This window comes from Saccopteryx bilineata, chromosome 7 (assembly GCF_036850765.1).
Source record: "Saccopteryx bilineata isolate mSacBil1 chromosome 7, mSacBil1_pri_phased_curated, whole genome shotgun sequence".
NCBI lineage: Eukaryota > Metazoa > Chordata > Mammalia > Chiroptera > Emballonuridae > Saccopteryx > Saccopteryx bilineata.
Window position 1 is genome coordinate 108,524,080 of NC_089496.1, and position 14,939 is coordinate 108,539,018.

The 14,939-nt window shown below is 60.7% G+C and overlaps 1 protein-coding gene across 11 annotated transcripts in view; it reads right to left on the reverse strand.

Moving 5' to 3' along the window:
- The window catches only part of CTBP2 (C-terminal binding protein 2), a 160,371-nt gene that overhangs the window by 17,252 nt on the left and 128,180 nt on the right, over positions 1-14,939 (reverse strand). For all 11 annotated transcript variants that reach the window (XM_066238891.1, XM_066238899.1, XM_066238893.1 and 8 more), the window contains 5 exons: positions 7,005-7,159; positions 6,717-6,861; positions 3,001-3,207; positions 532-746; positions 56-186 (listed from right to left, as the gene is read on the reverse strand). In XM_066238891.1, the coding sequence (XP_066094988.1) occupies positions 56-186; positions 532-746; positions 3,001-3,207; positions 6,717-6,861; positions 7,005-7,159 (853 nt within the window). The remainder of the gene's footprint in view (positions 1-55; positions 187-531; positions 747-3,000; positions 3,208-6,716; positions 6,862-7,004; positions 7,160-14,939) is intronic.

Genomic DNA, 14,939 nt, shown 5'->3' on the forward strand with positions numbered 1-14,939 from the left:
GTGCAGGTGCGAGCCTGGGAGCTCGGGCTACAACCCCGTCACCCACCAGACCCACCTGAAAGGCTCAGATTCGTGCACGTCCAGGGCTGCCCCTCGTATTCTGCCCTCCTTGAGGGCCTGGGCTAAGGCTTTCTCGTCCACCAGTCCACCGCGGGCTGCGTTCACCAGGAACGCCCCTTGCCTCATCTGCGGGAGAAGACAGCATTAGCCACAAGAAGGCAGCTGCAGACCACAGTCCCGTGGCTCTGGTCCTTGACTCTTGTGTGCAGCGGTCAGGGAGGGGGGTGGAGTCTTGGGGACAGTGGATGCCAGGTCAGTTTCTGGTGATCCTGAGCCAACAGAGGTGGGAAGGCCCCACTGGGTCCTGGGCCAGCTCTGATCCGGCCCTGTCTAGCAGGGCCCATCCCGTGGAGGGAGCCTCACTGGCTCCTCACTGAAGTATCTCAGGGGACTTCCTTCCCCCTCACTCGGTGTGTGTGGCCTCTTTCCCATCCCCTCTTCCATTCTGATAGGGGTTCTACCACAAATTACCTGTTTTATAGTAAAGTCATTGATGAGGTGGTGATTATGTTCGTTGAGATTACAGTGCAAGGAGACGCAGTCGCTCTGGTACAGTAAGTCCTGCAGGGTGTAGACCCTCTGCACTCCCAGGGACCGCTCTATCCCATCCTGCAAGTAGGGGTCATAAAAGATGACGCTGAATCCAAAGGCCTTGGCTCGAACAGCGACTGCCTGCCCCGTGCGACCTGTGCAGGAAGAGAGTGTCCCAGTGAGCGAGTGCGCAGCTGCTCGGGCTTTGCTGCCAGGGGTCTGCGTGGGGCCCCCGGCCACACCTGCTGTCCCAGAGGCTGCTGTCAGAGGGACTGTGTGCCCAGGCTTGGTGGCCCACACCGGCACCCCTCTCTGTGTCTTGCCGTTTCCTAGTAAACTCCACGTGCGCCTCCTGTTTCTCCACCCTCCACTTGGTTCACACAGCAAGTTAGAAACTGCCACCAACAACGGGGCATGGACCTCCCTGAGTCCCGAGTGGCCTTCGTGTGCACACCACCACAGAGCCCCAGGGATGGCACCCTTTTGCTTTCTAGGGCTGATCTGGGAAGAGCACAGTATAAATCTTTTATCTAAAACCAGTGCCTAAGTATGCAGGGAGAGGGGGAGGAAGGAGGGAAGACGCCTCTCCTAGCAGAAAGCCCCCTGCAGGCGCCGTGGGGAATGTCCCCAAGCCTGTCAAGCGGTGACCTAACAGCCTGGCCGAGATGACTGCCCTGTTTGCAGGCACGGGTCTGAGGAGGCCACTCTGAGCGAGAGAGGGACAGCTACAGGTGGTCCGTGGGTCAGTAACCTTCACTTCACCTCTCTTCGTTTTAAGTCACCTCCTGGACCCAGCAAACCAGGAATGACAGCCACACCCCTCTTGGGGGGGGGGCAGAGGGACAGGTTCAGGGAAGGGATCCTGGGTAGTGACCTGGACCCCCTCCGCTGTACTCAAGTATGGGACCAAGGACCCCCACGCGGCTGCTGGGAGCCCAGGCCCAGCTAATGCCTGCCTTACTCCCATGTCCTAACACCGGTAGGAGATGATGAGACCTGTAAGCTCCATTCTGTTGCTGACACAGCCTTTTAAAAAGTGCTGTCGCTGTTGGCTGGCTTTCCCTGCAAACTTCTGTACATGGTTCCAGCGTGGAGGCTGTCCTTTGGCACCAACCGTCCCGCCACTGGCCCGGGCTGGGTCCAGCTCGGGACCCCTGCCTCACACCCGGGTTTTGCTGTTGCCAGTTCTCAGTCCCTAGCAGCAGCAGCAGCAGCTGTGATCAGGTTGCCGAGGACCCTGCCTTGGCTCTGGGGGGTTGGGGGGCAGTCTGCCAGGAGACACCACAATCTGCGTGCATGGGGAACTGGGCCAGGCCGTGCCTGGCTCATACACAGGGCTGAACGCACAGCGGAAGAAGCAACCTCAGTGAGAACTTGTGTGACGGGCGTAGTTAGAAGCCACTGAAACTTGTTCTGCCAGTGAGGCTTGCTGCCACGCACACGGCTGGGACACAGTCTGGGCCAGAGCCCACCTGCAGCCCCTGCTGCAGCTGAGTGCCTGAGGTTCTAAGAGCCCGGTAAGAGCCACTTCCCAGAGCACCAGCAACCTGGGAGTGCCCAGCAGAGGGCGCTGCGGCCCTCCCAGCACGCCTGCTCCTTATGCTGGCAGCCACTCCAGGAAAAGGAAGTGAAGACTTCGTGAGTGTGGTCACCTCTAACACCTGGCTTCTCAGACTCAGACTGGAGCCGGGAAGGTGTGCACTCTTGGAAGGGACCTGGCCCCTCCTTCCTTGTTCTGGCCACCCCAGAGGTCCTGACCCTCTGGTACTTAGAACTACAGAGCCTTCTGAGCTTGTCCCAGCTTTTCTTATACCCTACATGCTTCCTTGAATCATTGTCCCCAATTTACAGACCGGAGAGGTCATCACCTCAGGGTCACTGGGTCCCACTCAAGCCCCTGCTTCCGGTGCAGCCCACCTGCCTGCCCTGGGCCACCAGCAGGGACCCCCTTGGACAACAGCTGACTGCAGCAAGAGCTTTTCCCTCCCACACCTCAGGTGGGCTTTCCAAGCTGAACACCAGCTTGTACCACCTTCCGTCCCAATCCAGTGACACCTGCTGCATCCACTTGAGGCCTCCTAGTGCTGGGCCTTACCCACTGCCCACGTCTCTGCTCAACCAACAGACCCTACTCAAGTCCCCGGCCTGCTCCATGAAGCAGCTCTGCCAGGGGTGACGCCTCTGCTGGGGTGCCTCCCTGCTGCCCCATGCCTGGGGGGGCCTGGGGGACCCTCCCTCTGGACACAGCAGACTCGTTCCTCCAGAAGCAGCCCAGGCCTTACTTCTGGGCAAGTTCCCTGGTCAGTCTTGACTCTGGCCACCTCTGGGGGACGGTGCACCCTCCCATCACAGGCACTCCTGCAGGGCCGCCCTGGCCGTGGGGAGATGAGGCAGGGCGGCCGCACATACCGAAGCCGATGAGGCCCAGGGTCTCCCCGCGGATGCGGGCCGCTCCCGAAGCGACCTCGCGGATCTGCTCAACGCTCTGCACCCGCGTGCCTTCCCGCAGCGCCTGGTACAGCCACGTGTTCCTCCGGTACAGGTTGAGGATGTGGCAGATGGTGGAGTCCGCCGTCTCCTCCACCGCCGCCGACGGGATGTTGCACACGGCGATCCCTGGACAGGACAGGGCAGGGGCCTGGACTGAGACCTCCCGAGTTCTGCAGGGAGCCCCGGGCCCATCCACCCAGGGAACAGAGACTCTATGCTTCTGTTCCTCAGGGGCCTCTAGCGCTACACCTGTCATGTGCTCACTGAACCCCACAGCCTGCCCACCCCGTGCTTTCACACCCGTCTCTGGGAAGTGGGCAGGGTCAGGGGCGAGGGACAGCTCGGGCCACCGTCCACACCCGGTGCCATGCAGCAGGGAATCTGCCCGGAGCAGCTCGGGGCCGGAGTGCTGGTGACCCTGCCGGGCTGTGGGAAACCCTCTGTCCTCCAGGGTCCCCTCCTGACACTGGCTTTTTGTGTCACAGTTCTTTATGAGTCTAACGGGATGAACACGTTAGAACTTTTTTCAAAAAGAAAACAGGAAAGCAGCAACACCTCCTCCCCCAGGTGGCTGGGGTCCGACGAGCAGGTGCCCACGTCCAGCTCGCTCTCCCAGGGCGTCCTCATCACCTCCCCTCTGGCAGGAGAGCAGAGTGGACAGGCCCAACCTGCTGCCGCATAGAGCTGTCGGGGCGAGAGCAGCGGTCAGCAGGGCCCTGATCCACGGCTGCTAGGAGAACGGCCTCGGGTCAAAGGTGGGGAGGGCCTGAACTGACTTCCCTCGGTGGGCGGCTGTTTTGGGGAAGGATGTGAATGTTTCCCCAAGGCCACACTGCAAAGATGACCCGGGAGTATGCAGACCTAGCTCTAAGGGCTCCCGCTGCATGCCAGATCTGGGAGCCCAGGGGACACCAGGGTCGCTGTGACACAGCCTGCATGCCTCCATCTTCCCAGGCTGCGGGGTGGCGGCAGAGTGTGCCATTGGACCGCAGCTCCGCACTCACCCAGGAGGCCTGCGTGAGGTCCGGGGTCTCCGGAACTGACCCCTCAGGACATGCAGCTCAGGGCGTGAGCACGGCCATGAGCGCCTCATCCCCCCAGCCCCGCCTGAGCACTGTGACGAGGTGGGGACGGAGGGTCATGCACTCCGCCTGGGCCTCCTCAGTCTTCGGAACGCTCACGTCAGAGTGAGCAGCTCCTTCGTGAGAAATGGCCAAGCACAGTCTGGACCGAGAGGACCCTGTACTGTTACTGTTTTGACAGATGGAGGCAGATGTCAGAGGCTTAAGAAAAACCTTCAGCTAGCTGTGGAGCGGAGCTTGTTCTGGCTGAAGCCCAGTGGGAAGGCGTGTGCTGCACCCCGGACAAGGAAAGCTACCCGAGGGTGGGTGGGGGTGCTGTCCCTCCAGTGGCCCCGCGGCTTCCTCCGGAAACCCCACAGCCCCGACCACCCTCCTGGGGGAGAGCTCGCCACCATTCCCAGGTCAGTGTGGGAGGTCTACCAGATGCCCAAGGACAAGTTTCCAGCACCCAGAACAGGTCAGGTGGCCTAAGCCCAAAACAGCTCAGCTGCTGCTCCCATCCCTGCCTTCACCCACTGCTGTGACCCCTTCTGGACTAGACCTGACTGGATCCCCCCGAAACAGCCTGCTAGAAGGCTCCTCAGGGCTTCCAGGCCCCCCCCTGCCGCCCTCTTCCCTGATCCTGGGGAGACGCTGCACCACCTCCTGGCTGCTGGTCTGTCCTAGTCTGCGACAGGATGCTGTCCAGGTGCCAGTGTGTCCAGGCCTGGCCGGAAACCCCGGGGGAGGGGCACCTTTCTGCCCTCGTTCCAGGCCTGCTGACCAAATGCTGAGCAGTGCTCTGGAGACAGAGGGCGGCCGGCTGGACGCCCAGCCGCCTCCGGCCTCCACGTCTGAGAGCAGCCCGTCAGCTGGCCCGGCTGCTCCCTTATCTGATGGGACCAGGATTGATGAGAATACCACTGCCGACATCTCTTCTGCCTTTGTTGGAATTGTAGGCCCTGGCCCCTGCAGGACTCTGGGGACTGGGGACAGGGCACCCCCCCATACCTCCTCTCCTGGGATGAGAACCTCCCACCCACGCCTGGAGAGATGCAGCTGGTTCCCCCCCACCCCAGGAAAGTCAGTGGCCATGCTACGGACACGGGCAGTGAGAAGGAACGTGCGCTGGAGGACACCTCGCTTGGCATGTTAAGCCAATAATCTGCTGCTTTCAATTTGGTATTTCAGCTCAACAGAGAGCACAAAGAACATTTGTTTTCAAACAAAAATATTGCTGGTGCCAGGGAAAATGGAACATTTTAGTTTATATGAGACATGCCTCAGACTCCGCACATCCTCCCAAGTTTCTTTGTTGCAACAGAGGGGCTCCGAGAGCCTCGTCCAGGCGCAGATGCTCGAGTGGGGGTGGGAGCTGTCCCTCCCAGGCCCCCGCAGGAGCCGGGGGTCTGATGCGACCCCTTCTCCTCCTGTGCATGGCCCAATCACCCTCCGGGGGGCTGGAGTGATGGAACCCAGCAGTGGGGACCCAGAAAAGCCACGTGTGTCCTCAGCATTTTGGCACGAGCTCCTCACTACCGAGTGGGGGAGGGGACCTGGCACCTGAAGGGAATGAGCCCCTTGCCGCCACCCCTGCGTTCACAGCGAGAACCCCCACCTGCACCCCCAGAGCACTGGCCACTTAGAGCACTAGTGGCAGCACCATGAAGAGTTGGACCAGACTCGGAACCACCTACTCAAACCGCAAGTCACTCAAAAGGCCACGAGGAGAGGAGGGTAGAGCTCACCGGGTCCTCCCGTCCAAAAGGTGGCAGGCAGGAGGCTCGGGATCTTTGGACGCTCTCAGCGACGGGGCTCAGGTATGACACCAAGCTAGCTAAGTGTCACACACACCCAGCCCATCCCTGCAGCACGGGGCCCCACGCGGGGGCTTAGCCGGTGGAGGGGCTGACTCGCTGTGAGGACAGTGGGGGGCCATGGAGGCCTGGGTCCCCCCATCCTGAGGTACCTCTGGGGCACTGGTGCTCACCAGGCAGAGCACGGCCCACACACCCAGTTCAGGGCTGCCGGTCTGCAAACCCAGCGCAGGCATGGCCAACAGATGGGATGTCTGGGACCCTTCTGTCCCCTCCCAAAGACAGCAGGGCAGGGGGGAACCCTTGCTTCCTGAACCCCTGCAAATACTCTGCGCACGGAGCCCACACCAGGTGCTAGGACAACGAGCAGGGGTGTGCACAGCAGCTGTGAGCCCTGTCTTCGGGTGTCCAGCTTGGGCAGGAAGGACAGTGATCCACCTGCTGACCTGGGCAGGTTCTGAGATGGACGGCTCCACCCCAGGAAGGAGAGCCAGGGACAGGGCCCCTCAACCCCAGGAGCACATATTTTAGGGTGCTGGGTGTTGGCCGGCAAACACAGACACAGGACCACCCCCACAGTCCCTCTGCAGGGAAGGCTCGTCTGGCTTCAGCCGCCCACCGAGGGATGGTCAGTTCAGGCTCTCCCCGCCTTCTCAGGAGAGAGCCCCGCCCAGCCAGTGGGGGACCAGGTGGGGCCTCTACCTGGCAGGCCTGCTCTCCAGAAGGCCCCCGCCCGCGGCCCGCCCTCTGCACTCACCGAGCTCGCCGGCGGCCTTGATGTCGATGTTGTCGTAGCCGCTGCCTATCCGCACGATCACTCTCAGGGCCTTGAACTTCTCCAGGTCCTCCCTGGTGAGGGTGATGGTGTGGTACATCATGGCACCGACGGCCTCGTTCAACACCTGCCGCGGGCAAGCAGAGCACAGGCTGGAGGTCCCAGCTCCCCCGAGCCCGCGGTGGTGACTCTGGTGACACATGAAAGGTGGAGGTGGGAAGGGAGGACGGAGGAGGTGACGTTGCGGGAAGGGAACGAGGGGGAACCCACCTTCTCGTGGATCTCCTGAGTGGACTGCGCGTCACAGAAGGCCACGGTGGCCAGGTCCTTCAGGATGGGCATCTCCACGGTGCAGTCTCTGCCGTCCAGCAGTGCCACCAGGGGGCGGGGGTGCAGGGGGCCGTTCATGATCTGGGGGCGGATACCTGCGAAGAGGAAGCAGATTTGCTGGGCCGACAGCGCAACAGGGCCCAGGGCTCCGCCACCTGCCTCTGGTCCTTTGTCACCACAGCCACCACCACCACAGCAACCTCGCTGTCCCCTGGGCTGACTGAACCCACGGAGCAGGGAGGGGCGCACCATCCTGCCCCGGCTTCTGAGACCACAGTTCACTTCGGAGCTGCCAGGCCTGTCCGGGTGGGGACCCAGGCCTCGGTGGTGGCCAGCCTGCCTCGTATGCCACAACCAAGGCTCGAGACCTTCAGGGACCTAAGTGGCCCCGGCCTATGGCTCCCCTGAGGCCAGAGCGGGCTGTGGCCTTTGTGCCATCTGGCACCACTGCCCTTCCAAACACAGAAAGGGATAAACAGAACCGGGAGGGCCACATCAGGATGCCTGAATCCGCAGGCCCCCCAGGGAAGCCCCTGGGCATGGCTCCGCACCTGTCACCTGAGCTGTCCCCCCACAGCGGTGGGGAAGGCACATGTGAGGGCTTGCTGGGGTCTGGGGAGCACTTGGAACTTCTCGGACCAGAGAGAGAGCAGTGCTCATAGGTATGGGGGTACCAGTCTGAGTGGCCACCAGACAGCTGGGGGCACTGGGCCCGGTTGGTCCTCCCACAGCTGCTGAAGCTTAGATTCTCTAGCATTTCTGTGCAGCCTGAGGCATGGTGGCTGGTCTGCCCTCTGCCATGCAGGCGGACACCGCACGGGGCACGCACAGGGGGTGCACCGGCCCTGGAGGTGGCAGGAGCCTGGGCATTCCCTCCAAACCAGCCCCTTCAGACGCACACACTGGCAGGTCTTGGATTTTGTGGACCCTTCCTGACTGCCCGCCCCATGCCGAATCATGACCCATCCCCCTGGCCGCGTGAGACCCAGGCCAGGGCAACTCCGTTTCTCCCACCAAATCGGAAACATGCAGTGTCACGGGACAAGTTAGAACAAGTGGCTTTCTGCGCGTCTCACGCTTTTAGGTGTCCAGATGAACTGATTGTGGCCAATGCACTGGCCAGGCCCAGCCTGTTTTGTACCCCTCCTCCCGCACAGAATATACCTGTCCTGGTCTGTGGCAGCCGCAGTCAGGAGCACGTAATGTCACAGGGCAGTGGGCACCTCTGGTAAACAAAGTGGGCCAGCTCCTCTCAAACACCTGGAGGGCACCACTCCTGGCCACTCTGAAATGGCCAGAGGGTGGGGCCGATTGGGCCCCAACCACGGGAGGGTCCGATGTCTGACCACCCGGGCTCATTACCACACAGTCTGTAAGAAGCCGAGAGGATCCCCCATCCAGAACTGAGGCCCTATGTCCACTCACGGGCAGTCAGTGGGGGCGGGTGGCCCCTGCCCTGGACGCTGCTCCTGGGCCACTGCTGCCGCATCTCTGGACAGTCATCGCTTTGAACAAGGAGCAAAGAAAAGGCTTCTGTCCTGGCCTCAGAAGAAGAGGCAGGGGTGACCGGGGGCACGGGCCACCTCCGGGCAGCTCTTGTCCATCCTGGGCGGGACTCACAGCCGTCACGGTCCCTCCCAGCCTGTGAGTGGCCAGTGAGCTCCGACCTCCTCCCCGGGATGCTGATGCTCAAAGTGGACATCCAGGTGAGGCTGTCCTGGGTGGAGACAAGGGGTCCCCTGCTGCCTGCCTTTACTGGCCCTCAACACCCACGTCTGCTCTGTCCTACGAGAGGCCAAGGTAGGCGTACACAAACGGGAAAAGGTTCTTCCCCCAAAGACCCGCTGACCCAGCCAAGAGGGAGGTGAGGAGCGGTCATTTCACGTGGCACCCAGACTCTCACTTTGTCCTCAGCACCACCACCCCTGTAACGGACCGGGAAACTGAGGCACTGAGCTGAAAGGCGGGACGGCCAGTGCTGCCTCAGGGTCCACACATGAAAGCTCCCACTTCTGCCAAGACAACGGTGAGACAGCTACTGCCTCCCACCCGTCTTCCCCAGGACAGGCGGCCCTGGGCTGCGTGGGCACATGGGCTCATTTGCCCTGGGGTGCCCCTCCTGTAGGGCGAGGAGCACCCTCACCTGCCTGCACCCCCATGAGCCCTGGCAGGAAGGTTAATCGGACAGTGTTGGCAGAGTTCACGATCACGGTAAACTCACGTGGTCAATTAAAAAGCAACCGCACAGGAAAGGTCAGTGGTCGCCAGGCAGGCACCTGCAGCCACCAGAGACATCTGCAGGGGCTGAGGGGCCGTCACCACAGGATGTCCATCCACAGCATCAGTGCATGCATCCCGTTACCTGGGAAACAAACTCCAGGTTGCCTAGTGATCGCCTCCCCTCCCCGACTTCGGCTGCCGCTTTTTTCTTTGGCGAAGCCCAGCCTGTGCTCTCGTCCAGGCTGGGAGAGAAGAATGCAGCTGAGGCGGGTGCTGGCAGGGCAGCATGTGGGCGGGGGTCACGCGTCCTGTGTGAGTGTAGAGCTGCTGAGGACCAAGCTCTCGGGGCCACACGGGACCCCCCAGCACTGAGGATAAGAGAAAGCTTAGCCGGGCCACTGCCAAGCTCTGCTTCTATGATATAAAGAAAGGGACCATGCCACATGTGCTCTCCCTCCCCCAGCCCAGGAGGGACCCATCCACCTGCACCCCGGGATTCAGGGCCCCAAAGACCCCAAGAGTCGCCAGGGAGGTGAAGCTGTAAAAAGACTCTATCTTGTCCCACATTATTGACATGGCGGGTGATTGACAACGTGAACAATTTCAGGTATATCAGGATACGATCGACATACACTGTGGATTAGGATCCATGTTTCAAGATGGCAAAATGACTCTTTCAGGGTCTATGGGAAATGGGGTACCGACTCAGGGGCTGGACCCCAGCCTTGGAGGGCGTGCCCTCTTTCCTCTACAGTCAGGGCAACTTGGGGGTAGAAAGTCAAGGCTTGTGACCAAAAGCTAAGTTACCGACTACCGACCCTCCCCCGCCCCCCCAGCCTGATAAGAGCCCCACAGGGCCGTTCTTACTCCCACTTCTCAGTGAGGAAGATGGAACCAAGGGTGACCGCACGCCACACAAAAGGCACAAGGCAGTGCCAGGGATACCTGCCAATGAGGGTCAGGGGGTCTTGGTGGCTCCAGAGTCGGTGAATATTCCCTTTCTACAGAGTCCACACCAGTGGACTCGCCCAGTGTGACCTGTGCAAGGCTGAGAGCTCAGGATAGCCCTGGCATCAGTTACATCCTCTCCGCCGCCCAAGTGGGGACCTGCCCTCACATGGAACACAGTGACCAACTCCTGCACGTAAATAACTGTGAAATTAGAGTGGAAAACAAAGGCGACCCCAGGTCGAGCTGTCAAGAGTGGCCCGTTGTCCAGGGCCTTGTTCAAAGGCCTTGATCCCAATTTACGACCCACAGGCCGCATGTGGCCCTGAGGCCATTTATCCGGCCCCACCGCACTTCCGGAAGGGGCACCTCTTTCATTGGTGGTCAGTGAGCAAAGCGCGGTGTCGCTCACGTACAGTACTACTTCTGGTGACGAGGGACGCACGCGTCACGGCTCCGGAAGCGCATCATATCACTTGTTACGGCTAACAGTGACAAATATGGAACCGGACATCGACCATCTCAGCCAAAAGCAGGCCCATAGTTCCCATTGAAATACTGGTCAGTTTGTTGATTTAAATTTATTTGTTCTTTATTTTAAATATTGTATTTGTTCCCATTTTGTTTTTTACTTTAAAATATGTGCAGTGTGCATAGGGATTTGTTCATAGTTTCTTTTATAGTCTGGCCCTCCGACAGTCTGAGGGACAATGAAAAATTGTAAAATTTTTGTAAAAATTTTGGGGACCCCTGCTATAGGGGAAAGGGACTGTCCCCGGAGAGCCACCTAGACATAATGCCGCTCTACTGGGGTGACAACACTGGCGTTTTCCATGGGAGCTGCCTCTTACCCAGGTGACACCAGCTGAGGCTAAACGGGACGTGCTCCCTCGAGCAGAGATAGACGGGAAAAGGCGGGCAGACTCAGCCACACACAGCTGCCCTGTGGTGTTTCTGAGACCCATGTCCTGTCCTTCCTGGATACCATCCAAGTCCAGCTGACCTTCCTACAGGAGGAGGTGCAGACTTGGATGGTCTGGCTTTGTTTCTGTCGCCTGCGCCTCGGGAATCAAACCGCCTCGTGATTTCGCTGCTTTTAATATTTCGGATGGGAACAGTTTTACCACAGACCTACAGTAATCGTGGGGACCGGCAGGCAGAGGCCACCGAAGCCCCGGACACCACAGCTGTCTCGGAGCACCCATGCCGGGTGGCCGGGATCACGGGATGACAGTCACACGGGCAGCTGCTGCATCCGCGCAAGTCACCTCCCTGCTCACCCGGCGGGCTGGCCGAGTGCACTGGGGAAGAGGACCAGCATCCGTGCAGGTTGCCACTGATGCTCTGGGTCGGAGAACACAGGTGAGACTCGCAGGTGGGGCCCAGCTGGGAGCCCCTGTTCTGTGGGCCAGCACCAGCTCAGTGTAAGCCACCCCTCAGCTCTGATTTTTGCGTCCCCTGCAAAGTCGGCCAGAGGCCCGGCTACGAGCCAGCACCGGAAGGCCTTGATAAGGAGATCAGCTCCTTAAATAAAACATGGGTCTTAACGAGTCTCGGCCAGCCAGTGGGTTGCTCTTGGGTCACTGCCCTTGCAGCTCAGGGAACAGGTGGACAGAGAGCAAGCTGCGCAGGAAGTGGGACTGCTCATCTAGTTCAGCAGAACGCAGAACGTCTGGACCCACAGAAAGACAAGCCTTGTCCCTTTCGCTGGCTCCTTAGAGTCACCAGGGAAACTGCTCTGGCGGCCTGAACTGGGCAGTGGCCCCACCGTGCTGAGGACCTTGAACAGAGACAAGGAATGGAAACTTTTTCTTTTCCCAACAGAACTCAGAAACAAAACCAAGACCCATTTATCCTTTTCTTGAAATCACTGTTGCAGACACTCCCACCCTGGCTGTCCAGACCCCAGGCACCCCATCATCAAACCCTGGCCCCCAGCAGTGTCGGGCTCCTGTCATCAATCTCACCAGCCCCAAGGGAGGTCCCTCTGCCTGAAGCAGCACCTGAGGTCCTGGGAAGCAGGTGCTCCCCACCCCAGGGGCGGGCAGCCAACGCCCACCATGTAGACCCAGCAGGCAAGACCATGCAGACTGACCGGCATGGAGAACCAGGATGGACGTCACTGGAAACCATACAGTCCACAGCCAAGCGGCCAAGGACATGAGGCTCTGCTTCTATTTTTGGTAAAACCTATTCCCCCAAAGGCCCAGCCTCACATGGGTGGTCCTGGAGCACCAGAAGAGGGCCAGGAAGAAGGGACCCAGCTGGGGGACAGCTGATCCCCAGGTGTGGGGCCCACTGGCTTCCTGGACAGGTGAGGTCATACAACTCCCATGCGGGGTGTGATCCCTGAAGGCCCAGGGGACCTGTGCATGGGGCTGCCCCTCCAGCTGGAATGTCCACCCACTGCACCGCCTTCTCCCAAAGGGCTCAGCAGTCCAGCCAACCCACTGCTCCTTCCCGGTACCGGTGCCTCCCCCTTCCTCGGACGCTGGCGAGGTCCATGTGGACGTCCAGGGCCTGCTGTCCCCATGGTGGTAGCTGCCACTCTGGTTCCAGCTCACAACCTAGGAACCCAGAGAACTGCAGGGCCCAGCTTTCCAAGGTCCCGAGCTGTGTGCTCTGCAGCCCACTGGAGACACCGCCGGGACCACCCACGGGCCTCCGGCCCCAATGACTAGGCACAGCCCAGACTCCTCACGCGCCTGGACGCTGAGGACGACCTTGGACGGCTCTGAAATCGTGAACTGGGAGGTCACACGGCTGGCACCGCTGGTCTCAGACAGTCTTCCTCAGTGGGTTTCAACGCTTTCCTGCGTCAGTGGAACACGTGTGCACCCAAACCGGAAGACACGTGGAACCCAGGGCATGGGTCACGGGGGCACCACGACCACAGGCACAGCCAGTCCTGGGGTCAGGCCTGCTCAGAGGACAGCTGTGCGGGGCGCACGCTCAGAGCGACCAGTGTGGGGGCCAGGACTCACTCGGCCCCGGTCTGTCCCCCACCAGCGGCCCAGCTCCCGACCCCTGGTGGCACGCCAGGGGACAGAGACTCCATGTCCGCTCGCCAGTCCTATCCGGTCAGCTCACCTCAGCAGAGGTGCCCTGGACAGAACCACAGACCCTGGCTGGACCCCGGTCATCTCTCCTTCACAGGCTAAGGGAGGGCTCTCCGACGGCAGCACCAGCTGTCAATCACACTCAGCTCAAATTCATATGACCAAGAACCACCGCCTGGCTCTGTCACACCCTTCCCTTGGGGCCAGTTTTGGATTCTGCATCCGGCGAGCTGAAATGTCTGGGTGGCAAGTGCCACCTGCTGTGGTCCTGTGGCACCAGGGAAGAGCCCCCCTTCCTCCCGTACCTTCTAGCTGAGCCCTGGCTCAGGGTGGACCCCATAGCCCTGGACACCGTAAGGCTGCACCCAGGCAAGACTGAGAGCCCTACAGGATGCTGAGTGACCTGTGTGGGGTACATAGCCCCCGGATCCCAAACTACTCTCAGGGACACATGGTCACTTCCCAAAGCGCCCCAAGACCTAGCATGCACCCAGACCTGGCTGATAGGAAACTGATCCAAAAAACAAAAGCAAGCTAACAAAACAAGACACCTGGGTCAGGAAATGTCAGCTTGGCCCTTGACCTGTGCCCAAGCGGATTAACCCAGCGTGCCACCAGGTCCTGACAGGAAGCGCCCTGGTGGTGCCTCCGGCCAGGCCGGGTTTGCTGAGGCCCCCCAGAAGCAGGACATGACTCCAAAGCCTCGGGGAAGGGGTGAGCTCAGAGGACTGGGCTTGGGACAGCTCAGGGCCAGGGGGACAAGGCAAAACTGGAGCCCAGGGGACTTCACATGCCATCACCACCAGGAGACTGAGACGAGGAGGGACGATTTGGGAACAATGGAGGCACAACACGTCCCAGTCCCTGCTCAACAGTAACTGGAGAACTGGTCACGCCCCCAGGCCTCACTGGAGATGACAGAGCTGATCGCTCAGTGACCAGAGCACCCACAATAGGCGTTTTACTAGAAAATAGTTGGAGCACGTGGGGCGTTCACCAGTCACTGTGCCTCCGTTTCCTTAGGCTTTCAGGCTGGGAGGGGGGCGTGTTCTCCGACCTCACAGAAGCTGGGGGTGGCCAGGCTCGGCCCGGGGCAGGTTCACACAGCTGTCTCTGCGATCACCTGCTCACCACCCATTCCGTTCCTGCTGAGACTCACTCGTCACACAGCTCGCCAGCAAGGCCGATGACATGCCACCCAGCAGCATACCTCCGCCTCCCCACGAGCCCAGCAGCAAGCCCCGGCCGCAGGGAGGAGCCCAGTCTCGTCAACATGTTGGAACTCTCCGGAGTGGCCGGGCACCCAGACCGTGCAGTCTGGAGCAGGGGTCCGGAGAGGCTGCGGGAGCATGGCCACCCCCCAAGTGGGGACCTCCAGCAGAGGCTGTTGGGGTGTTCCTTCTGAGTGCTTGTCAAGTTCTAGAGATGGGCCCATGGCAACAACAGAAGGGGAAGTTTGAGAAAAATAAAATAAAGATGAGAAGAGAGGAATGGATGCTGGAGGAAGCTGGCGGAGGCCAGCAGCATGCCCCCGGCTCCTGCAGGGCTGGCGGGGCTTCACGGGGACCCCAGGACCTGTCATCAGCCCATGGACACCGTGGACTCGCCCACCCCAACGCCCCTCCACATGAGTGTGCAGAGGGTCCTC